The sequence below is a fragment of the Monopterus albus genome, unplaced genomic scaffold (assembly GCF_001952655.1).
Source record: "Monopterus albus unplaced genomic scaffold, M_albus_1.0 scaffold48.1, whole genome shotgun sequence".
NCBI classification, from domain to species: domain Eukaryota; kingdom Metazoa; phylum Chordata; class Actinopteri; order Synbranchiformes; family Synbranchidae; genus Monopterus; species Monopterus albus.
Window position 1 is genome coordinate 1,233,087 of NW_018127928.1, and position 23,573 is coordinate 1,256,659.

The following is a 23,573-nucleotide window of genomic DNA, read 5'->3' on the forward strand; positions in this document are numbered from 1 at the left end:
TGCTAAAACCTTAAAATTTGAATGATCGATGGGATTTTACGGGAACTGTGCAATAGATGTGTATGGATGTGAGTGTGTAAATTTGTTGGGTTTTATTGTTTATGATTATTTTTTATCATCGAAGGATTGCATTTTTTTATTTCGTTGTACAATGTACAATGACAATAAAGTTAAAGTTACATGTGCAGATACGTAGCAAAATAGTAAAAGTAGAATCCTGTCTTCAGTAATATATCCTAACAGATTCTTTGTAAATCTTCTATTACTGATACGCAGAGGTTCCCACAAATAAAGGTATCTTTGTAAATACACTACATGGCCCAAAGTATGTGGACATCTGAATAATACATCCATGTGTATACAGAGATTTGCTTGCATTTAGCCACAAAAGAGCATTAGTGAGGTACAGTGCAGATGCTGGGTGAGAAGCTCCAGTTTGCATTCGGCATTGCACTTCATCCCAGAGGTGTTGCATTTGGCATTGCACTTCATCCCAGAGGTGTTGGATGAGGCTGCAACCACACCAAACAGGGAAAACATAGCATACAAACTGTCCAAAAACAATCATTTCAGAACATGTTGCTACTTTTTAATAGATTAATACTTTTTATTTGATGCCCCCACCATCAGCCCGTAATGATTACTTTTTTATGCATTACACATTCACCCTGAAAGCTGTCTGTTCTCAAAGAGCAGTGAGTGATTGCCTCCCCTGCAATCAGCCACAAATTCACTTCAGATGATTTCCAGGAGTCCATCAGGAGGAGAGGGAGGGAGGCTCAGCTGCTTCTGCTTCCATCTGATGAGGATATGTAGAGGTTGAAACAGAGCAGTCTGACTTCAAGGATTACAAAATGAAGGAAGTCATACAGGGAGCTTGAAATGAAAGGGCATGCAAAATCTGTAAAGTCAACTAGAAGTGTAATAAACACAGATACTCTGGAGCCAAGTATGACAAAACTTTTGCAGCACAAGCAACTGTATTCAGTTCTGGACCAACTTGAAACTTTTTAGCATTTTTAGCGAAATGTTCTGCAAGTGAAAGAGTTTTTTTTTGTGAAGGTGTCAGTAAAGGTAGGATCAAGTTCTCCCAATTGCTGCCATTTAATCACAAACTATATGCGAAACTAAATTTCAGTGACAGAGGCATTTGTTCCTGCAGATACTTGTCTTAGTAGGAAAAGCATACAGTAGGTGTTGCTATGAACATTAAAACTGTTCCATTCTAATCAAGTGTCCCAGCACCATAAATGTTATCCTTCACACTTGTCCTTTCCTGTCCTGACATATTTTTAAGATGGCAGGCCTTTGCAGTTCTGCAGGAGATGCTGCTTTTGTTTGACATGAGCATGACATCTGCTGCAGGATCGCACATCTCACACATAAGGTGAATTCATCTGACAGCAGGTCTGGATGGTGCAGCGATGAGCTAAGATATCCAGGACACAGTGTGTGTGTATGCGCGCCTTTGTATTGCTTACATTATGGGGACTGAAACCTGTTAACACACTCACATTGTTTGGACTAGGCCAAGGAAATCACTGAATTTTATGGTGGCAACATGGTTTAAGGTTAGGTGTTAGGGTTAGGCAAGTAGTGGTTGAGGTTAAGGTTAGGATAAGTCTACAGGAAAACACAGCGTGTGTGTTCACATGCCAGCTAGCATAGCTATTTGTATGCTGCTGTGAGTGTTGAGATTCAGAGCAGTGGGTAATGGACTGGCTGTGAACCTCCAGTGTACCTGTTGCAGCTGGACTGAGGTTCCACTCACTCTTGTTTTACACATGCAGCTAACTTGACCTTTGGTTCTGTAAGGTGAAGACACTTTTAATACCTTGCAGTTGCTCTTTATGTGTAGCACAGTGAGGCTAAGAACAGCTGCTGGTGTTTATACCTTGCAGTTGCTCATTATGTGTATCACAGTGAGGCTAAGAACAGCTGCTGGTGCCTTTTACCCTCTGCTGATCATGTTTTCTCTCACAGATTCAGAGGTGGTGTACAGGAACCGGGACGGTCACATCATCAAGTTTAACTTTGTCTTGAACGAGACAGAAGTCATATTGAGCAACAGCACATTTGTAAGTTTTTTTCTGCTGCTGTTAATTGTTTGTGATTAACTCTTGTTTTATTGGCTTTCCTTTATTATTTTCCATTTGTTCTTATATTCTATAAAGCTGTTCTGGTTTTAGCACTATTAAATACAGGACTGTTGGTATTTTAGGTGCTTTGTGGAGACCATGCTAAATCCTGAAATACTGTTCTAAAGGTTCCTCAGAATTTCAAGCTATAAAGTCATGAAAAAGATGTTCTCATTTTTAGAAAAGCTGCAGAGTCCCAAATTCCCTTATTGAAATGTTATTAATCTGTGTTCACAACATTATCTTGTGTACACAAAAACAAATACCCGGTATCTGTCAAGGCTCCATAGAAAAGACTGTGGAGTTATAAACGTTGTATATATGGGCTGAGGCCTCCTAACCTTGTTGCTACAGTAGCTAGTCCTTAACACTAGTCTTTAAAAAGAGAGAGCTGCTCTCTTCTTGTCTCACTGCTGTGACTGGATCCATGGAGACTGCAGGAAACGTGTCAGCACACCTCATCCCTCTGTTACCTGCACGATCACAATATGATCGCATCCTGCTGAGGGGGTTGTGCACTCGGCTGTCTGCACTACGGGCGAGCTCAGGCTTTAAGGCTGATAAATCTGCTCACCTCACCCTAACTCACCTGGAAGAGAGTGCATGGATGAATATGAAATACTTTAGATCAGTGTTTGCCTGTTTTGTAATGCAATCAAATCACCAACTAGTCACATTTACTTTTATGTTCTCTTTTGATCAACTTGCCTGTAAAATCAACATGATATTAATTGCCAAATGAACATGTACCAACATTATCTGCGGTCTATGCCTTTGCAGGAGTACAAAAATCTGTCAGAATTTGTAATCTCATTATGCTTTAAATGCTCTTTCAGTGAACCAACAGAATTTTTTATCAAAAGTAGGCCAAATTTAGCTGTTTTCTAATTGCATCATTATAATCCTATAATGTGTGCTGCTATTCCATAATCCCCCTGTACTGTAAAAAAATCATAACTCATTGCTTCTTTTTGGACAAACGTTGTTTCTCTGATGGGGCTTAGATCATTTCCAGTCTTCTTCTTGTCTTTAGGAGAGAATTTAAGTTGTTTCATGTTGCTGTAGCTTGTGCTTTCAATAGTTGCATAAGGGGATTTGATTTGAGGCCATCCTGTAAGTCTGTCAAACTATGTGAGGAATATACAAAAATCAGAGGTGGCCTCCAAATCACGTTGCACCAGGTGCAGCAAACTGAGTGCTTGCTGCCTGGCTTCACCGCTTTCATATGATAATGATAAATAACTATAGACATGAACAAAGGACTTTTAGAAACATATTAGTACAACAAAATCAAAGAAGAGACACTTTCAGGCACCAAAACAAATAACAAGAATCCAATATATGCTGTAATATTTAGTAGCATAACTTTTAAAAGGAGACATTTTTCTGAGATCTGACTAATTCACTGCACAACAGCAGGATGGTGACACTGAACATTTTTGAAATGTGGTCAATAAAATAGCTGTCCACCACGTCCTCTCCCGGTAATGTCAAAAGTTGCTGCTGCTCCCTCGTGGGTTTATGGCCTTTAGTTGCTAGATTGGTTTTTGCCGGCTACATTATTTGTCATTGTCATGGGATGAAGCCAAGAATTACAGCAATGTTAGCTGACACAAAAGGACCAATCATAAGATATACTCCTTTTTTCTTATGTTTTTCTTCTCTTCTGTTCAAGAATTATAGATGCCCCTTGCTGCTTTTTTTTCCTTAACAGTCTGTAAAAACTGGTGGTGATGTCAGAGAGCGTGCTTCTTTTGTCCAAAATGGAATGCCTGAAACATTTGTCACTTGAATCCTAAAGACTTTGATGAAGCCCTGATTTTTTTTTTTTGTGGCAGTGAGACAATGGTGTCTGTGATTTTGCGAAATATTTCAACAACTATTTGGACGATAAGTGAACTCATAGTGAACATAGAAAACATTACACCTTCTGAACACCAACATCTTAGAATTGTCACATTGTGTGTGTTACCATGCTAAAACTAGCATTTTTGTCAAAGTACAGCCTCACAGAGCCTCTGACGTGGCTGAGAACTCATATTTTGTCATGCTTCTCCTCTTTCTTCATTAAATTAGCATGTTTAGCTTAATGTACAAACTTGGTTCTCTTGCTAACTGCTCTTCTATTTTCTGTTGTTTTCGTGCCTTTAACTGTCATCAAGGAGTCAGTGTTGTCAGAAAGATCTAAAAAGACAAGAGTGAGATCCACTATTAAAATGATAAATAGCTATAGACATGAATAAAGGACTTTTAGAAACATATTAGTACAACAAAATCAAAGAAGAGACACTTTCAGGCACCAAAACAAATAAGAATCTCCCTCTATTCAACTAATTATTTTTATTATTATTATTTTGTTAGGTGGCTTTCAAGGTGGCAAAGTACTCGCTCTCTGCAGACCTGAAGTACGCACTCTTTGCTTACGATGTCAAACCGGTGAGTTTCAAATTAAAATGCATCCTCAGCCCAGTACAATAACTCACTAGCACCTAAACAACACACAAATGCAGTAACCGCTGTTCTTCTCACAATCACGCAGGCTGTGATTGACATTGATCATTCTGGAACTTGTCAGCCATTCTTTTCTTTTGCCTTTGTCATTTACATTGTGTTGCTGTGCAAAACCCAAGGGAGGGTTTCCCACTCATGTGCACAAACACCCACACACCAACACAGACTGCAGCTCTGTATCTCCATGTTTGTGATGTTTTTATCTAGTGTTGTTTTCTTCTGTTCTCTGAAAAGTGCCGCGCTACTTTCTGTTCTTTAAAGCGACAAATTGGGATTGACTTGAATTAAAGAAATGATCTTTGCTGCTTTGGATCATTTGGAATCAGGGGCTGACCCAGAAGCATGGACATTGTGATTGGTCTGTGCTGCAGATAAACATGCACTGTTTCTCTCTGAAAACAAAATGCACCATCTACACTGAACGGGTGTAGTTAGGTTAGCTTTGACGTGTGTTTTTCAGCTTCCTGTTTCCCAATATTTGGTGTGTGTTTTTGATACCAAAAACATGCACTTTTTAAAAAAACCTTTCTGTGTGTTTTGAAACACATTCTTCAACATTCTTTTCTTTCACATCTCACCACACTTCTTTTCTGCATCTAAAGGCTAAATTGATTACATTCCAGCTTTATTTGCTACCAGAACAAAGTCCCCTTGAGATACGAGTAACACCGACTGAGTTTTTTAGTTGCTCTTAATTGAATTTCTTTCAGTTAGTTCATCGCTACGCATGAAGGGGAGTCAGCTGTGCAGGAGGCATCGAGCACAGTTCATCAGGCAGTGAGGAAAACAAGTTGAAAGGATAGATTCAATTTCTGGGAGTCTAGGCCAAAAACTTGATTTCAGTCAAGGAAATACCAAATATGTCAGACTGAAAGAGATTCATAGTAAACTCTAAAACATGGAATTCTGGGTTTAAATATTTAATTCAAACATCATCGAGCTTTTCTAGAGAACTGGAGGAGGCTGATGTGGAGTATATCGTACATGCTGTGTGATGTTCTCAGACAGAGTGGGAGTGCTGTTAGTTATCAACTGCTCCAGCAACTTTGTTTCCATCATATGGATTTCTTAAGTTTCTTGTTGTTTTCTTGGCTTAAAGAGGTTGATGTGGCCTTGGTGTATCAGCGATAGATCTGTGTTTGTATTACATGGTGGTTTTAATCTGATTGCAGATGTACAGATATTCATACATGGCGTCCTACATCATTTACAACATCTACACCAGGTAAGCAATATAACCTTTACTTGCTGTTTTCTCATTGATGTTTTATATGCAGCTCTCTGATGTGTGTACGTGGAGGCACTGTAACACATGGCTATTGTTCATACATGCATGTGTGCTTGTGTGTGTTTATCAGGGAGGTTTGGGAGCTAAACCCTCCAGAGGTTCAGAACGCAGTGCTCCAACATGCAGCATGGGGACGACAAGGACAACAGCTGGTAAGGCTGAGTGGGGCTTCCATCTATTATTTTTCGCTCTGCTCGCTGTCCTTACATATTCCATTGTCCTCCTCCAGGGACTCATTTCACTGATGATCTGCTGCTCTGTTGCGATTGTTCTTACAGTAGAGGTTCTGGTCCCATCCATACTGTGTCTGTCTGTTTGTCTGTCTCCTTTCAACTGACCTTATTCTAACAGGACAATTTATACTTTACATTACAATCGGTAGCGGTGCCTCATACACCAGTGAGGGCTTCTGTAACAGACCCATGAGTGACACTCTATTATACGGCTTTCTTCACATTTATTAGCTGAGCCGAGAAAGCATGAGTGGCACTCTATTATACGGCTTTCTTCACATTTCCTATCAAGAATCCGATTCTTCACACGTCAGTTTCCTTGTGTGTAACACACTTGGCCAATGTCAGTTTCCTTGTGTGTAACATACTTGGCCAATAAAGGTGATTACCCTTATTCCAGTTTTGCTTCAGCTTTTTGATGCTTGATTGAAATCTCAAAATCAACAGATACTTGTCTGACCAGTTTTTCTGCTGAGAATAAGCAAAATGAACAGGAATCGTGGTAAGCGCAATGTCTGTTCCCTCAGGGGTTGTGTGTTCAGATGGAAAAAACCTGAATTGGTATTATTGTCTAATAATGAGCTAGAGACTCCTGTGTGACGTCAGTGCTGACCCATACACCCTAATCTACTAAACGAACAAGATTTGTCATAACTAGTGAAACTGAACTGATGAATGAGTGTTGGTTCACAGCACAATGATAGAGCTGAGTTTCAGTTGCTCCAGGACCCCAGCTAAGCTATATGAATAAATTCTGAAGGGCTGCTGTGTGACTAATACGTGTGACAAATAACTAGTGAGAACAGAGCGGGGGAAAATAAATAAATGCAGAAAAGGATAAATGCTCAGCGGAAGAAAAACAAATTCAGGTGGACTAGGAATATTGGTGAACATGCAGGGCATGTCAGGCTGATCCTGTTTGTATTTCCAAATGCAAATATTAAAATACTGATGAAAGCTGCCTGGTGAGATAAACCGGCGGATTTAAAATAAAAATACAAAAAAGGACATCAAAAAGGAAAAACAAATTGAATGGACAGGCAAAGGCTGAACTTAGTTTGATACTTATGAGTAATAGACATGGAGAGAAATGGCAAGAAACATGTCTAATGAAGTCAGAATATGGGATTGTGTTGAACTTCATCCTCTTTTCTTTCACTTCAGATCTACATCTTTGAGAATAACATCTACTACCAGTCAGATGTGAGGAGTAACTCCCTGAGGATCACCTCCTCTGGGATGGAGGGAGTCATCTTCAATGGACTCGCCGACTGGTTGTATGAAGGTGTGTACTGGTTACAGTTCTATACCAAGACTGTATTATTGAGGACACCAACGTCATGTCCTGTGTGTTGTTTAATAACCAGAGAAGCGGTTTAGAGTCTACAGTTACACCCAAAATATACAGTTTTAAGACATGCAGACTGGTCTAGACCGAAACATTCTATGACTATCGGTATTAAAATGCAAATCTAAGTGACTGGGTTAGTAGTAGTGTGTTGCAGATGTATATCTTAATCTCTTTATGATAATAACTGCTGAACAAGTTTATAAATTCTGATGGAAAATCTCTATCAAGTCCCAGTTTGGACAGAAAAGGAGGTTTCTGTGATCTACAGTTTCAGGTATGTGACGCATCCTCAGTTCAGCAGTTTAAATGTTTCAGAGATTTGCAATAAAATTGCGACAGAGCAGACTGGACAAAATTAAGCAGAATGAAGATGAAAAATCAACAGCAAGCCTCTATAATCTACTAAGCTGCTGTGTAAACAAACTCAGTAATGTAGTGGTGGTGTTTCCAGTTTGCACAGAGAGCAGCGCATTTCAAAAATAGACAGGAGCAGATAGAATCATTTCTGTTTGTAGATTACCTGTGACTCTTTGCATTTACTTTAGATTAGTTGAGGTTTTTACAGTGAAGGAAACAGCAGACTACTGGCTTATTAAAAGTCCTATTTCAGCGCTGATATGAACAATCAGAAGCAGTGTTTTCTCCACCAGATTGTGTTTTTAGTGTGTTTTTGAATAAATTTGTCTTAAGTTATCTACAAAGACACATTTGACGGTAGAAGCTCATGTGTAAACAGCTCACACAAAAGTGAAAAAAAAAAAAAATTAATAGGCAACAAAAACAGAACTAAAGCTGCAGAAAATGAGCACATTTGTAATTATTAAAAAAACTGCAGATGGCCCCGCACGTCTGAACTTCATAGAGTCAAAATACGAAGAAAAACTGAGAAAAAACAATCACTCGGTATTAAGACAGAAAAAGGAGCACAAATGTTTGTATTTGTGTATTTGTCATATCAGAAGAGATTCTGCATTCGCACTTGGCTCACTGGTGGTCGCCTGATGGAGAGAGACTGGCTTTCCTCACTGTCAATGACACCCTGGTGCCCAACATGGCTCTGCCCCAGTTCACTGGCAGCACCTACCCCCGAGCACTGCAGTACCCGTATTCTATGGTAAGTCTGGACATTGGTGCTGCAGAACTGTGGGAAACGGTCTTAGTGTCCACAGATGGATTCAGTTCACCTTGTAAGCATATGTAATGTCACCTGAAATATTAAAGGCCCAAACTACAGTATCAGAAAACAAGATTAGGTCAAAATGTCTCTGTCCTTTCAGTTTATATTCTGATCATAATATTACCAAACACTATAACCAAATTACCCCAAGTTCATTGCTGTGCCTTTAGGATCTGGTACCTATACCTTGGCATATTTACTCATGTTGCCTGGTTGGTGGCCTGGTTTTTAATGTTTCACCATGATCTTGTCAGTCTTATAGCAAATTGATAAATAACTTTCAGTCTTTACAGTTCAGCTTCCAAATGGCATTAAATGAAAAAGGCATTTAAAACACATTGTTTACTTCAAACAATTACAGCCAGCTGGTATATTTTATTTTATTTTTCTCACTGATTGCACTTTAGAGAAAATGTCTTATTGTAGCAGGACCTGTTTGTTTAAAATGTGCCAAATTAAATGTGCTGTCACAGTACAGCAGGACCTACTTCCTGAAATACCCTCAAGGTCATTTTGGTAGTGGTAGTGGTGTGGATCATCAGGTTCACTAATGGATGTCAGGTCCTTTCTCAGTGGCTTCAAAGAGGAACTAAACCACCCTCTTCCTACTATTAAAGAAGAAAACCTGCTTCATCTCATCTATAATCAACTGTTTCTTCCACCTAAAATGTCTGATTTTAACTGAATATTTCAGATCTACATGTGTCTGTCTGAAATTTTACGCCTTCAGGCCGGTCAAACGAACCCTGCTGTCAAGTTGTCGGTGGTCAACCTGTTTGGAGCGACACACACTCAGGAACTGCAGCCTCCAGATCAGCTCAGACTGAGGTAACAAACACACACACCTAAATACACTGTGTTTTTGAATTTCCCCACTGTGGGATCAATAAAGTTCTACCCTACCCTACCCTGCCCATCAATGCAATATTGACACAACATCCTGTGTCTGATTCTCCTGCGTGAATCTCCTCTGCAGGGATTTCTATGTCACCATGGTGAAGTGGATCAGTAGTACTCACCTCGCCGTGCGGTGGCTCAACAGGCCCCAGAACGCTTCACTGCTGACAGTGTGTGACACTACCATAGGAGTCTGTCTTCAGGTGGGAGTTTCTGATTTAAAGCTAGAGGGTCTAGTGAGACTCAGATCAAACTGGCACCATAAGCTGCTTCTAACTGCCCTTTGCTCTTTCCATCACGCCCTGTCTCCAAGCTACGATGTAAACTACGGATGCCTGGTTATGACAAACTATACAACATGCAGCCCTAGTCCAAAGCCAGCGATAACTGACTAATGAGTACATCTGGCAATCCAGTAGAACACTCTGCTTACTGCTAATGTGCCACAAAGCTCTAATGTTACACACAACTCAAATTACAGACCCTCTTATTTTTAGTTTATCCAGTCATATTTCAGCTACACTCCATTGTATTAATGTGATTTGCAACACTTGCAAATGTGTAGCTATATCAACTGTGAGTGTTTTCAAGCATCTAGTCACTAATTAATTTCCCCAGAAACCTGCTTTAGCAGATACTGTTGGTATAAGCGGCAACTGGACAAATGAAGCCAATGCAAAAGTGTTAAAACCTCCTCTAAAGGCCACTTGAGGCTGGCTCCAAAAGAAAATCAGTCCTCATAGACTCCCATGTTAAAACACCTGGCTTGACAGCAGGAACACAGCCTGGACTCTATAGCTCGATTCCCCTTCCATGACAGCTGCACAGGGGGTGACAGATGGGAGGGTCCTGCCACAGGTGGCTAGCTGCTAGCTGTTTAGCGAGCTCCACTCATGCTCCCCTTGTTTGCCCATTTTGGGATTAGCTGTAGCAGGAGCTAGTGAAGCACTTCCAATATGGTGACAGCCAGACTTGAGCTTCAAAACCACTCATCAGAAAACCAATGGGTTTGTCCAGTTTTTATATATAGTCAGTGGTATTTTCCTGCCATGAATGAATAAGTTTACACTGACGTGGGAGGAGAGGAAAATAACTGTTTTGGACTCCTTGGCAAGGTGATTTGCCAAATTGTTTGTATTACAACAAGCTACAATATCCAGCTGGATGTTCTTTAAAATCTCTGTAGCTATTCAACACATGCTCCATATGTTGTCTCAGTTTTATGTCTGAATAACTTCCAGAAAACATGCATTTTAGAAGGTGGATTAAACTGTCTTCCTTTTCATTCAGAGACATGAGGAATCTTCAGAGACATGGCTCTCCAGACAGGTATACCTGACTCAAACCTAATGACCTTAGCTAACAAATGATCTTAACATAAACAAAATGACCAGCCACTGTACATGCTGTATTATCCTCACAGCAATATATGTTCCCTTATTGAGGCTGAACTCATCATGCATAAAGTGTGTCGCCTGTGAAGCCTGTGTTTGTCTCTGCAGACACAGGAGCCACTGTTTTCCAAGGACAGGAGCAGGTTTTTTCTCACGGTGCCCGTGAAACAAGGAGGTCAGGGAGATTTTCACCACATCACAATGTTCACCAAAAAGGTGACTCCTAAAGGATGCTCTCCTTCTCATCTCACTCACTCACAAAAAAAATCTCAGAATCTCTGAAGAATTTGTGATGTATTTTCAGTCCTTCAAACTGATTCTCCTTCAGTTACATAGTGACCAGGACGAGGCCCACCACTTAACGTCAGGAGACTGGGAGGTGACAAAAATCGTAGCTTACGAAGAAAACAATGAGATCATGTACGTCTCAGTGTTAATTCACAGAAATATTATGATTCATGACCTTGGCCTACTTTAGCTGCTCTGCTTTCCTCTGCAGATACTTTCTGAGCACAGAGAAGTCTGCACAACAGAGACATTTATTCAGGTAAAATAAGACTCACACACACAAAGAAGAGCCATATTAAAATTGGTTTGGCCAATACTCTTCCCACCTTTCCAACCTGTCTTTCTCCACTCTTCTTTGTGTTATCTTCCCTCTAACAGTGTGTCGACCCTCGGCCTGTTTCCACGTCGGTGTCTAACCTGTGGACTGAAGGAGAAGTGCACGTTTTTTGACGCAGACATCAGCCCCGATGCACAGCATGCCATCCTGCACTGTAAAGGTCAGAGGGGTCAGGGCAGGGGTTAGGGCTGTGACTAACAGTTGTTTTCATAGATCAACCTGCAGGCAACTTTTCCAACTGTTGGTTAAACTTTTGGTCCATAAATGTGTAACTTATTTTCTTTTTTTCTTTGACTTAGCCTTTTTATTCTGGAAAGTTTAGAAAAATACCTCCTGAAATAAGCCGATATTTTAGGTTTGTCTTAATCTATCAACACGCAGCCTGTAGCAGAATGGAAATTGATCAGAAGCCCCTGTTTCATTCATCCAATAATATATTTATTTTTCGCTGCAGGTCCTGGAGTTCCAGCTGTGCTGCTTCTAAGCTTTGATGATGTGGACTGTGAGTATTTCTAACCATTTTGTGTTGGTGTGATGTTCACATCTGCTCATGTCTGCTTTGAGATGGAAAATATTTTTCTGCAATTACTGGAGGTGCCATCATCTCATTTGTATGAAACATGAGCAGCTGTTGGGTTTGACGCTGTGCCAGACTGCACTGGCCACTGTTCATGTCTAAGATGGCTAATAGTTCCTGTGCACACTGAGAATGACCGGCTAGGAGGGAACATATACTTAAACATTTATACAAACTGGAAAAGATGTGAAAAGAAGTACAATATATATATATTTAAGTTGTTTACCTTCTGCCCTTCAGGTAATGTGACATGGATAATAACACTAAGCTACAAGTTGAACACAACAAGGTATAAAAACTATTTGTTAATGGTACATGTACAGGAAGCCAGCCTAGTGTGTGGATTAGTGGCTACAATATGCAAATGCTGTCATGACTTTTCACTGTTATGGCTTCAGGATGAAGTGCTGAATATTTTATATGAACTGTAGTCTACATGACCTCACCTTTGCTTCTACACCAAGAGAAAGCAGGAAAGAGTGAGAATAAATATCAACCGTTCTTCTTCAATATTTGGCCGCTGCTAACATGATAACTAGTGTCTGTTATTTTGAGCTGCAGCTGAGGGTGACCCTGCTTGTGCTGCTCTGCTCGTATACTGTATAATACTAAAGCTGCAACAATGAGCCAATTAATCAATTAGTCAATCATTAAAAAAATCAATCTGCAGCTATTTTGATAACTGGTTCACTGTTTTGAAGCCATGCCATAACTGTCTGGATCCAGGTTCTCAAATGTGAACATATTCTGGTTTCCTTTGTTTTCTCTGATATTAAGCTGAATATCTTTGGGAACATCTGAACATGCCATCATGGATTTGGGATTGTTGTGGACATTTTTCACCATTTAACAGATGACTAACTGATAAGCCAAGAAAACAATTAGTTGAATCAATAATGAAAAGAATGTATGGACCAGAGGAAGAGAACACATATTGCAGGAGCTCTGACGTTCTTTTATTCTACAAAGGTTCTCCTTTATGGCTAATAAATAACTATGTTTTTCTACTTAGATATATAAATATAACTTTGTGTAGGCACCAAACAACCTGGAATGCTTGCCAAGAGGCAGGAGCACTTTAACAGCTTTGCAGTGCAAACTTCTAATTTGTGATTTCACAGCATATTTCATCTTGGAGAACAACCTCCCTCTGCGGTCTGCGCTGGAGACCACAAGGAGGGTTAAGGCTGACATCCGGATGATCACTAACGACGACTTTGGTACAAATTAGCTGCACTTTACAGCTGTGTTAATGTGAGACCTTGGGGAGATAAGCGAGTTACTTAGAGGGAGAATGGCATGAGGCTGTGTGTGTGTGTGTGTTTGTGCCTGTCTTCCTGGTTGTGTATTTGTGCCTGGCCACTGTCCTCACCACCTTTGTTTGTCCTTCTCAAGGCTGCCTCTCCTTCAACTAATGTCTCAGTCTCTTCTCTCACAGAGCTGCCTCTGAAGCTCATCTATCCTCATGATTTCTCTGAGTCCTACCTCTATGGCCTTCTCCTTGTTGTGTAAGCCTACACTGTGCAATTACATTTATATTTTTCTCACTTACGCTTGCTGCAGCAATGTGAGCTTCAAAAGCCAAATTCAGCGAGGACAGCTGAAGGTGAAACGCGTTACTCTATAAACAGATATACTTGACAACTCAAATGTACTAATAAATATGTTGGGTGAGACAATGTTAATTTAGCATAACATTTTCACATTGTAGCTACAATTTGAATGTCTTATAATATATTCTGCATGCAGATTAGTTTCAGTAATGTCACACAGGACTTCTTTTTCTTTGAGTTCAAACTGCTATATTATCATAAACCTTTGCATTATTGTAAATGTGCATCATGGCATTTTCTACTACAAGTACATGTTTGTACAGGGGTTTGCTAGAAAACCAATACCTGTGCTGGCACTATTCGCTCAGCCAGAAATAAACCCTTAAGTGAAAGCTTCACATCAGTGCTTACTGTAGCTTTACCATGTGCACACTAAAAAACACTCACCTTTTTATTGTTGATGTAAAGGAGAACCTTTTTTTTATAACTCTTTTTCTAAACCAAGGTTACAAAGCGCTTCACAGTTACAAAAAAGTGATTGAAAACATCTTTATTTAAACCCAAGACAACCAAGAAAGAAGCATAAATAAAGCTGCATCAGTAAATGTCAGTATAATAGTGATTTAGGGTCTTTCTTGACAGCGGCAGTTCTCTGGGTGATCAGGCGGTGACAGAAGAGTTCAGGTTGGACTGGGACTGGGTGTTGGTGGGAACTGAGCAGGTCATCGTGGCACAACTCGACGGGAGAGGCTCAGGCTTCAGAGGTCAAAGGTACTGTTGTAGTTACTTTGTTATGGACAGTTTTAAATGTCACTGAATACTTTTACTGATGCACAGCAGCTGAGGTGACTGATCTTTTGTGCTAAAAAAAAAAACAAACTTACAGCCTTAGACTACAGTATATTACAATTTGTCCCCAGCACCTGCAGGTCAGACTGCGACCACACTCAGGTAGTCGTTTCTGTCCATGACCTTTTATATCTTTGCCACTTCACAGGGTTTTACAGCAGGTCCATCAGAGACTTGGCACCGTAGATGCAGAGGACCAGATCACAGCTCTGGAGTATGTAGTGCACGTCTGCATCCTTTTGTCCAATGTGTACTGGAAAGAAGGTGTTTTTCTGTGAAGAAAGATTTGTGACCACCTGTGAAGCTGTTAGAATTTCAGAGGCAGTGTCTTTGAATGACTTTGTGGGAAAATGGTGTAGTGAAAACAGCTGCATTTGAAGGAGGTTTTATTTAGATGGAGTACAACATGATGCAAGAATAGAAAAAAAAAACTAATATAAAACATTAGCATTATTGTGAATAATAGTAGGCATGTGAGTCGGTTTATTCCATTAGCAGTTCAGATTGTCCCAAAGCACAATAAAAGACACTTCTGCCTTTTACCTAATGCATATTTCCACAAGCACAGAGGTGTGTCTTTCTGTTTTTGTACTTTTTTATTTAGTTGACCCAAAAATTGAGGTTCATGATCATAAATTAAAAATATTTACAGACAGGATTATGCACTGCACTTAAAGAGCCAAGTTGGGAGGATTTCTGTGGTCTGACAGGTCATGGAGGAAAACAAGGTAGTAATTCATGTCAGCGTTAAAAAGTTTGCAAATTGCACACAAAACCTTTCTGAAATGTAAAAAAAACCCCAGCGGTGTTATTATGCTGGTTTTTATCTGGTTTAAAACATGTCCTCACATGTTATTTTTCATAATAACTTTAATACATTTAAACAAGTCTGAAGAAAGAGTTTTGAAACAGAACTAGTGTAGAAACTTTGGATTCAGTTTGTCAAGTTGTAGTGAGCATGGGCAATGAATTTAGTCTGCAGAATAGTAAAACAAAGTTTAGTGAATGTGTCTGTGTAGAAATGGACCCACCTGATTGTCAAGTGTATTCAAAGTAACGTAATCTTTTTTCCTAAGACTTAAATCATTTTCACAGCAAACATAAAAAATTATTGTCCCGTCTGCGCTCGTATAGGTGCAAATCTGCTGTTTTTAAAAACGCATGTTTTTATGAGACACATGGTTCCAGGGTGATGTGCTTCAGAAATCCTTTCTCCCCTGGTTTTCTCTGTTCTCGTCTCAGCAGCTCTCCCACACGATCAGTCGAGGCATCACAGTAGCATTGTCAGTGAATCTCTGCAGCTTTGCGCTTTGACCCCCTCACTGTTGGTCCTTTATGTGAAGCTTCTCACTTGCTTTGGATTTAGCGTGAAATGCAGTTGAATGTGTAAAATGTAGAAGTGTAGGTTCCCCTGATCCTTTCCAATACAAAGTCCACTTGTATTAAAGCATTTCCCATGTGCTTTTCAGATACCTACTGAAGCTGCCATTCATTGATCACACTCGTGTTGGAGTTTTTGGAAAGGTTCGTCTGTCAGCCTGTGAATTAATCGGCACTTCCACCAGGATTTTTAAGCAGGCTCGATCAGTCTGTGATGGCTTTGTGGTTCAAGTGCTCAGTTAGACTTACCTAAACCATCTGACTATTACATAATGATTTATGATGCCATACATAATGATGAGAACTTTAAAATGTGTGACAATAATAGGAATATTTCTTAGCCTGCTTTAAAAAGTATAGTCACTCTGTCTATATGAGTGTGTTTACATGCTCACTAGTGTCCTAATGTTAATCCTGATCCTGAGTTTGATCATAGTCAGGATACATGAAAGATTATTCATCCCATGTCTTCACTGACTGGCTCAGCCTCTCCATCCAACCTTTACCAATGGAACATGTGAGCTCTCCTGCACTGTCGATGTAAGGCTTTTATTTCAGTATGTACTGTTATATCATTTATCTTTATCTATTTTTAGGGGACTCATTACTCCTGCACACACTGCACAGTGAGGTGACAAAGCTTTCACACCAAATCTATGCAATGGCGAGAAGAAACCAGTAACTGAAAAAGCTAAGAGATGAACGGGTGTTTACATGCCACAGTGCCCTGGTTTCTAACTGGAAACTGTACTTCCAGGTTTCAGAAACCAGGTTTCTGCAACCAAACACCTGCACCCTGACCACAATGAGGGCACTAGAGTGCATGCAAACACACTTGTTTTCAGCTATAAAGGATATATGAGTGTACTGTGAACAGAGCTCGTCAGGGGGTAGGTGGTGAACCAAGTTGAATGTGTCTCCATCAGGACTACGGTGGCTTCCTCACACTGATGATGCTGAAGTCGACAGAGAGGCTGATCAGATGCGCTGCAGCTCAGGCTCCTGTCATTGACTGGACCATGTACGGTGAGCGAGAAGTCGAATGAATATCATCATAAACTTCTTAGACACGGAAATATTTATTACTTCTGCTGAAAAGCTGACTCTCATTTTTTTTCTTATTCACGACATCTTTATCCTACATGATCTTTTTCATATGTATTGTCTGGGTTATGTGACTTTAATTATCCTTGGGTTCTGCTTTTGGGAATTCAGGCTTATTGGATTTTAGGATGAAGTGTTTTTTTTCATTTCTGGGAGCTCTGACCCAGTATTATGGCGCCTGTCTAGCTGAGGAGCTACTGCTGTATGTGATCATAGTTTAATAGACTCAAGTGTGTCTGTAAATCCTCTGGTTCTGCTGTTTCAAGGAAAACATAATAAGGATTCAGCCTGTTGTGGATGCTAAAAGCAGCCATTTTGAACACCCTGTGCATATGTTGAGAGATTTGTTTGCAAAAATCTCTGTCTAGATTTGTTAAAAGTTTAAAGAAGAAATCTTTTGTAGCTCCAATATATGTTTTCTTTCCATAAATGTTCACTTTTTGCTTGCATCACGTACTGTACATAACCTGCTTGCTTTCTGCTCTTTCTCACCTGCAGCCTCTGCGTTTTCAGAGCGATACTTTGGTTTGCCTTCCACCGAGGAGAACAGATACCAAGTGAGCTGCTTTTATCAGTCATCCATTTGTTACTGAGGTTTTTTTTTAATGCAACAAATCTTATCTTTTCTCAGCAACCACACGCAAAAAATCTAGTGCAGATTCAAGAGTAAAACTTCAGTGTGTGTGGATGGGTTTCACAGCTGACAGCCAATCTAATTTTTGAATCTTAAATAAATCCTGACAGCCAATCTAATTTTTGAATCTTAAATAAATCCTGCATCCTGCAGGTGTTCCTAATATTTTGATCCTCTCATGTATGTCAATGGGCAGGACAAAAATATACAGACGCCTCTGAAGTTAATGTAGTCCAGTACAACACCACCTTTAACTATGACCTCAATAATGAACATGTAATTGAATTTCTACATTTATGACAATTTCACCAAAAACTGAAACACTTTGAGTTTCATAAACACAGATGTTAAGGTGGAAGTGTTGCATTGAAGTGCATACAGATGTAATGTGGTCATAATGTTATGCCTGATCGGTGTATATTTTAGTATTCTTGGCATTTTACTCCTCCAGTGTTTTTCCCCCTTGTCCTTTAGTTTTCTGCTCAGTCTTGTGTACAAGACTAGACATTAAGCAGGATGCCTGCTTGTTTTGCCCCCCTGTGTAGACTGTAGTGTGGTGTGGGCCTCAGTAGCATGTGTGTCAGTACGGTGGAGGAGGAAATGTTGTTTACCTAAGTAAAAGTACACATACCACACTAAAACAGTATTCTATTATAAGTAAAGGTCCTGAACTGAAAATGTTACTTTAGTAGAAGTATGTAAAAATAGTCCGGAAATGTTCTGAAGATAATAAATATAAAAGTACTGAGTACAGAAAAGTGGCTGGTTTGTTTGTTTTTGTTCTTTATTTTTGCTGTTGTAGTTGGCTGAGGTGGTGCTGATCAGATTACTATTATCTGAATGAATGAATTAATTGACTGATTGATTAGTCTGTAAAACAAAAATCAAAATAGTAGGATTGAAAATAAATTTCAGTGAATATAATAATAAAAAAAAACCTAAATAGTTGCCATTAGTTTTCTGTCAAATGATTAATCAACTGATCAGATAATTGCTTCAGTTCTACTTTCATATGGTGTTGGGTAGTTACATTTATTACAAAGCCTGATATTTTATAAGTTCTTCATGTTTTGTTTTTAAAAATCTTGATTTGTAAAGTAACTGAATGTTTCACATCAACTGCTGTGGAGTAAAAAAGTACAATATGAAATGTGGTGAAGCTAAAGTACAAGTGCCGTCAAGTGTCATGACTCAAGCACAACTAGAGTCGATGTACGTTGTTACTTTCCACCACAGCTTGATTGTGTCTCTTGTCAGAGCAGCCTGCACTGTAAACTGGTAATGTCTGAAAACTGAACTGTAAAATGTTTATTTCTAGACACTCACTGATTTTAATGCAGACACATTCACTAAAAAACTACAACAATGCACTTGTTTATCCATTTTCTTTTCACAGAATCTCTTTTCTCTTGTCCAGGTAGAAGTCATATGACTTGCTTTGCTCTGCTGTGGCTCACTCCCCAAACAAACTAGTGCCCGTCTGTTAAATACAGAACAAAATGTAGCCACCAGCACTTCAGGCATTGCTCCAAGTCTTGTCCTTTCCAACAGTGAGGACAAGAAAAACATGCAAACATGAAAAACAGGACAGTGCCAGAGGTGTAGGCTAAAAGAAAATAAGACAATTGCCCTTCAAGTGAAGGTTGGAGTCAGTGTGTGTGTTTCCTGCTAAGTGGGTTGGCTATAACTGGGTCAGAGGACGCTATTTTTGTGACTGTCACAGCAGGAGGGGGCGTCTGTTTTAAATGACACCCAAGAAGGGGAATGTGGCACTATCCGATCAGACAATACTCGGCGGGGCATCATCACTCACTGGGTCCTCTGAGACGCAGATGCAGAGAAAGAAATGGGTTATAAAATGTTCGGTTATTCATGGGCAACGACTCGCTGTGACTGGAAAATCTTCCTGTTTGAATCCCAGGTATAAGAGTGACAGATATTCTCTAGTATAGCTGCTACACTCCCCTGAAAATACAAAAATACAAGATGTGTTGTTGCTGATATTTTGTCTTTGCATGACCCTTTAGATTGTGTGGTGAGATCCACTGGACTAAACTACCTACTAACTGGGCATCTATACATTGTTACATCAGTATTAATTATATATAATGATATATCAGATACAGGGTCCACGTTTCTGTACTTTTATTTAAAATCACCTGACAGCTTCTTCCACTGCTGATCTTCACTTATCAAACTGCTCTTCATCAGCTTTAGTGAACGATGCTCTCAGTTTAAATAACTTGTCTTTATTTGTGTTTCCAGGCCTCCAAAGTTCTGCCCAACATGAAAGGTCTGCAGGGAGGAAGTCTGTTTTTAGCTCATGGGACTGCTGACGGTACACACGTTTCCTCCACTTTCCTGACTGCTTTCATTGTAAACCACTAAATAAGATCATTTTTGGTGTAATGTGTGTTAATGAATGTAGGCGCGAGTCCCCTCAGCCAGTGTTTGTCCTGTTGTGATGAGCCGCTCCATGAGCCACAGCACTAACACTTGACTTTGATGAGAGCTTTTATCCAGCAGTGAAATTAACCCCGCTGACACTTATTTGCATGTCTTGTTTTCTCCACAGCAAATATTCACTTCGGGCACTCGGCAGAGCTCATCAAGCATCTAATAAAGATCGGAGCCAACTACACTATGCAGGTAAGTACACTTTCATAAGGAAAAATGTCATTCTTAAAAGCAACATCACCTGTAAAAGTACAGAAAGTATAATTAGAGATTTTTCTTTAATGGAAACTGGGGTTTGACAAAGAGAACCTCCACTCAGGGTCCATTTTTGTGCTTGTTCTGGAGCTTTTCTCCACATCATATGGTCTTCCTCTCCAGAAAAACTATGCTTAGTTGTCAGGGCAGTGTAGATGTTAAAATGTTGTCATTCCAACCAAGTGAACTTCATCTGCTGATGGACATAATGTGTGATATAAGATTGTTTTAAATACTGGGGTCCCAGCGGTCTGTCCTGTTGCCCATCCTCTTCTCCATATAGTAACGGGCTGTCGCTTTTTAAATATGCTGACGACAAGTGAGCACCACCTGTCCTTCACACATGTTTACAGGGTCTACAGTACAACAAGGCCTAACAGCGCATGTTTCTCCTGAGGAGACTGAAAGGTTTTACTGTCAGACAGCAGTGTAGCAGTCACTCATCAGATCAGTCCTCACATTCAGCGGTGTGTCCTGGGACATTTTCCTCACAGAGAAAACAAAATTTAAACAAATTGTCAAGTGTTGCAACCAAAATCACTGGCACCTTTCAGACTCCACTGTCAGACCTTATTTAATCGTGTTTCATGTACAGTACCTTTTATGTGAGTCTTCCATTGTTGTGTCTTATGAGCCTCTAACTTTTTTGTATTTATGTGATAGACAATAAGGTTTTGAGTTTGAATAGTCACAAGCTCCTGAACAATCACGTAAGTGGATCTTGAGTGAAAGAAGTGGTCAAGCTTTATACCTGACTTACTCTTTTCCTTAGAAACTGTTAGAGAAGTGCACATTTCAAGGTGTACTGTATTTGAATTTATTGTTCAGAAAACATTAAAATTGCAAAAATCTGATTGTGTCTCCTGTTGTTTGGGACAGATTTATCCAGATGAAGGACACTTCCTGTCAAGACGCAGCCAGATTCAGCTGACTCACTCCCTAATTGGATATTTTAAAGGTTGTCTGCTTGACGCATCATCGTTACTCGACCAGCAACGAAGTGATGAGTGAGAGGGTGATTACTGGCCCGTGTTCCACAACTACGTGTGTCTGTGTGTTTCTGAGCACACGTGCCCCTGGTAGGCTGAGTGTGTGAGTGTTTGTGTTTTCTACCCGTAGCACAATGTTTGATGGACACAACAAGCTTCTCCTGAAACATATCAGACTAGTTTCTATAGCTCATCACCTCAGCAGAATAAATCTCTCATATTCAGCCCTGATAGCAAGTATCATGATGTCATTTTCAGCTTTTTCACCTTGTCTTGTGTAGCATGATTTTATAACCCAACAAAGTATTGTTAGACCATCTATTAATTGTGCTTGATCTTCTGCTGTGGACAACAGAGTTGGACTTTAGTGTTGCAGATCCTAGCAGAGATGTTCTGTTGATGTCATGGATGGATTATGACACAATGACCGTAGACTTGTAAAAGACCTCCCCACCGTTCAACATAGCAGCAAGGCACGAAGACTGAAACGGACACAGTTTGTTTGTATTTTTAAGGTTTTTGTTGTTGTTATCTTGTAGGATGCTTTGCATGTCTTTATAGTCATTCTGCATTTCCTTGCAGTTGTTTAGTGTCTTGGTGGACATTTTGTGTTTCTTTTTAGTCATTTTTGCATCTTTTGTTGTTGTTCTGTGTCTCATTTTGGCCATTTTTGCTCTCTTTTTGGGATATTTTGCAGGTGGGCCCCAGGGGCCTCCTGACCCTTTTGGCCTTGGGCCTGTGCCCAGGCAGCCTGTGCTGTAATCCATCCATGGTTGCTGGGTTGAAACTTGTTAGTATGTTTTTCCTTTGGCTGTATGATGAATGGATTTTTTTAAAAACCTACTGTGTTATTTACAAACTCTTTCTCAAAGCACTAAAAGTTTTAATTTTGATGCAGATGACATCAGTCTGAAAATGCACAGATGTCATTGGTTTTGTGAAACTTACACTGGAAAAAGTTGTTTTAAAGTGTGACAGAGCCTGGCATCAAGCAGTTTTGGGACATATTGTTACTCTTATGGCAGCTTTGTTTCCCTCTTCTGATCAAACATGACTGACTCATCATGGCCAAATAGCCTCTTAGGGAAAATGTCTTTCTTGGGTTTTGTCATATCAACCATTGTATATTTACTGTATGTGGAGCAGCTTAACTGATTTTCAAATATGGCTGCAGATTTGTAGTTATCAAGCTTGTACACAGCAGTATTGCTAAATCAGTGTATAAAACTTTGTTTTAGGATCTTTTTATCACACTCCGTTGGCTAATTTCTGCTGTAATGTACTCATTTGTGATGCTTTGATAGTTTCAGGCCACTGTTAGTGGGGCAGAGGATTTATTTGTGTTTTTCTCATTTCTGTTGGTTGCCTGAATTGTTTTAAAATATCTAGTGTCCCTTTAAATTGTTGGATGACAAAACCACTTACTGTTTAGTAAGAGTAATATTATTTTTGTTTTATACATTGAAATTACTGTCCTAATTTATTAATTAAAAATTCTCTTACTATTTCAAGAGCACTTGCTTTTCACTTTGGAGCCCAATTTGTGTATTTCCAGTTGCTTGAAATGCGTTTGTGTTGTATCAAACAGTGTGGAAATACTCCAGGTTATAGTCTTATCCATAAAGTATTGCAATAAAAGGTATCATAAGGGTTATGGCAGCTCCGAGCCTGAGAGCGTTATTCACTGTGATTATGGGTATGAGTGAATCAGACAATTACTGCTGGCTGCACACCAATTCCTTTAATCACAGTGATGTACTGTACGTCTTGGGTGCTGCTGCAGCTTTTAAATATGAGGAGACAGTGAGTGTTCACTGTCTGGGGTTTCATTTTCGCATAACATTTTAAACATAAAAAACAATGATGCCATCATACAACAGGCACTGGTATGAATTGTGATATCCCCTAAAGCAATCGGTTGCCATGCCGACATCTTTGGTAGCCTTGGAGACAGCTATGCTCTCATAATTAATTTAAACATGAAGCATGGAGCTCTTTGCGTCCTGATGCAAACATCATCCTGCATTTACCTGCTGCTGCTGCCCGTGTGTTTAACTTTTCTTCTGGGTGGGTGGCATTGTAAGTGTGGGAGGAATTAACAGAAGCTTACTGTATTTTTCAGCTGTTTTAATATTAAAGAACAATGAACAAGGCATTTTTG

General features: G+C 39.7%; 1 protein-coding gene across 3 annotated transcripts in view; it reads left to right on the forward strand.

Annotated features, from left to right (window-relative positions):
* The window catches only part of LOC109960571 (inactive dipeptidyl peptidase 10-like), a 58,261-nt gene extending 34,688 nt beyond the window's left edge, over window positions 1-23,573 (forward strand). For 2 of the 3 annotated variants that reach the window (XM_020600767.1, XM_020600769.1), the window contains exons 4-27: window positions 1,984-2,078; window positions 4,500-4,574; window positions 5,822-5,874; window positions 6,008-6,089; window positions 7,335-7,455; window positions 8,481-8,635; window positions 9,429-9,526; window positions 9,675-9,798; window positions 10,886-10,924; window positions 11,098-11,205; window positions 11,318-11,409; window positions 11,489-11,536; window positions 11,656-11,774; window positions 12,069-12,116; window positions 13,313-13,411; window positions 13,630-13,699; window positions 14,387-14,515; window positions 14,742-14,807; window positions 16,063-16,117; window positions 16,900-16,999; window positions 17,576-17,634; window positions 19,977-20,049; window positions 20,287-20,360; window positions 21,303-23,573. In XM_020600767.1, coding sequence (XP_020456423.1) covers window positions 1,984-2,078; window positions 4,500-4,574; window positions 5,822-5,874; window positions 6,008-6,089; window positions 7,335-7,455; window positions 8,481-8,635; window positions 9,429-9,526; window positions 9,675-9,798; window positions 10,886-10,924; window positions 11,098-11,205; window positions 11,318-11,409; window positions 11,489-11,536; window positions 11,656-11,774; window positions 12,069-12,116; window positions 13,313-13,411; window positions 13,630-13,699; window positions 14,387-14,515; window positions 14,742-14,807; window positions 16,063-16,117; window positions 16,900-16,999; window positions 17,576-17,634; window positions 19,977-20,049; window positions 20,287-20,360; window positions 21,303-21,434 — 2,114 coding nt within the window. In that variant the 3' untranslated portion in view covers window positions 21,435-23,573. The remainder of the gene's footprint in view (window positions 1-1,983; window positions 2,079-4,499; window positions 4,575-5,821; window positions 5,875-6,007; window positions 6,090-7,334; window positions 7,456-8,480; window positions 8,636-9,428; window positions 9,527-9,674; window positions 9,799-10,885; window positions 10,925-11,097; window positions 11,206-11,317; window positions 11,410-11,488; window positions 11,537-11,655; window positions 11,775-12,068; window positions 12,117-13,312; window positions 13,412-13,629; window positions 13,700-14,386; window positions 14,516-14,741; window positions 14,808-16,062; window positions 16,118-16,899; window positions 17,000-17,575; window positions 17,635-19,976; window positions 20,050-20,286; window positions 20,361-21,302) is intronic. The other variant, XM_020600768.1, reaches the window with a different exon arrangement.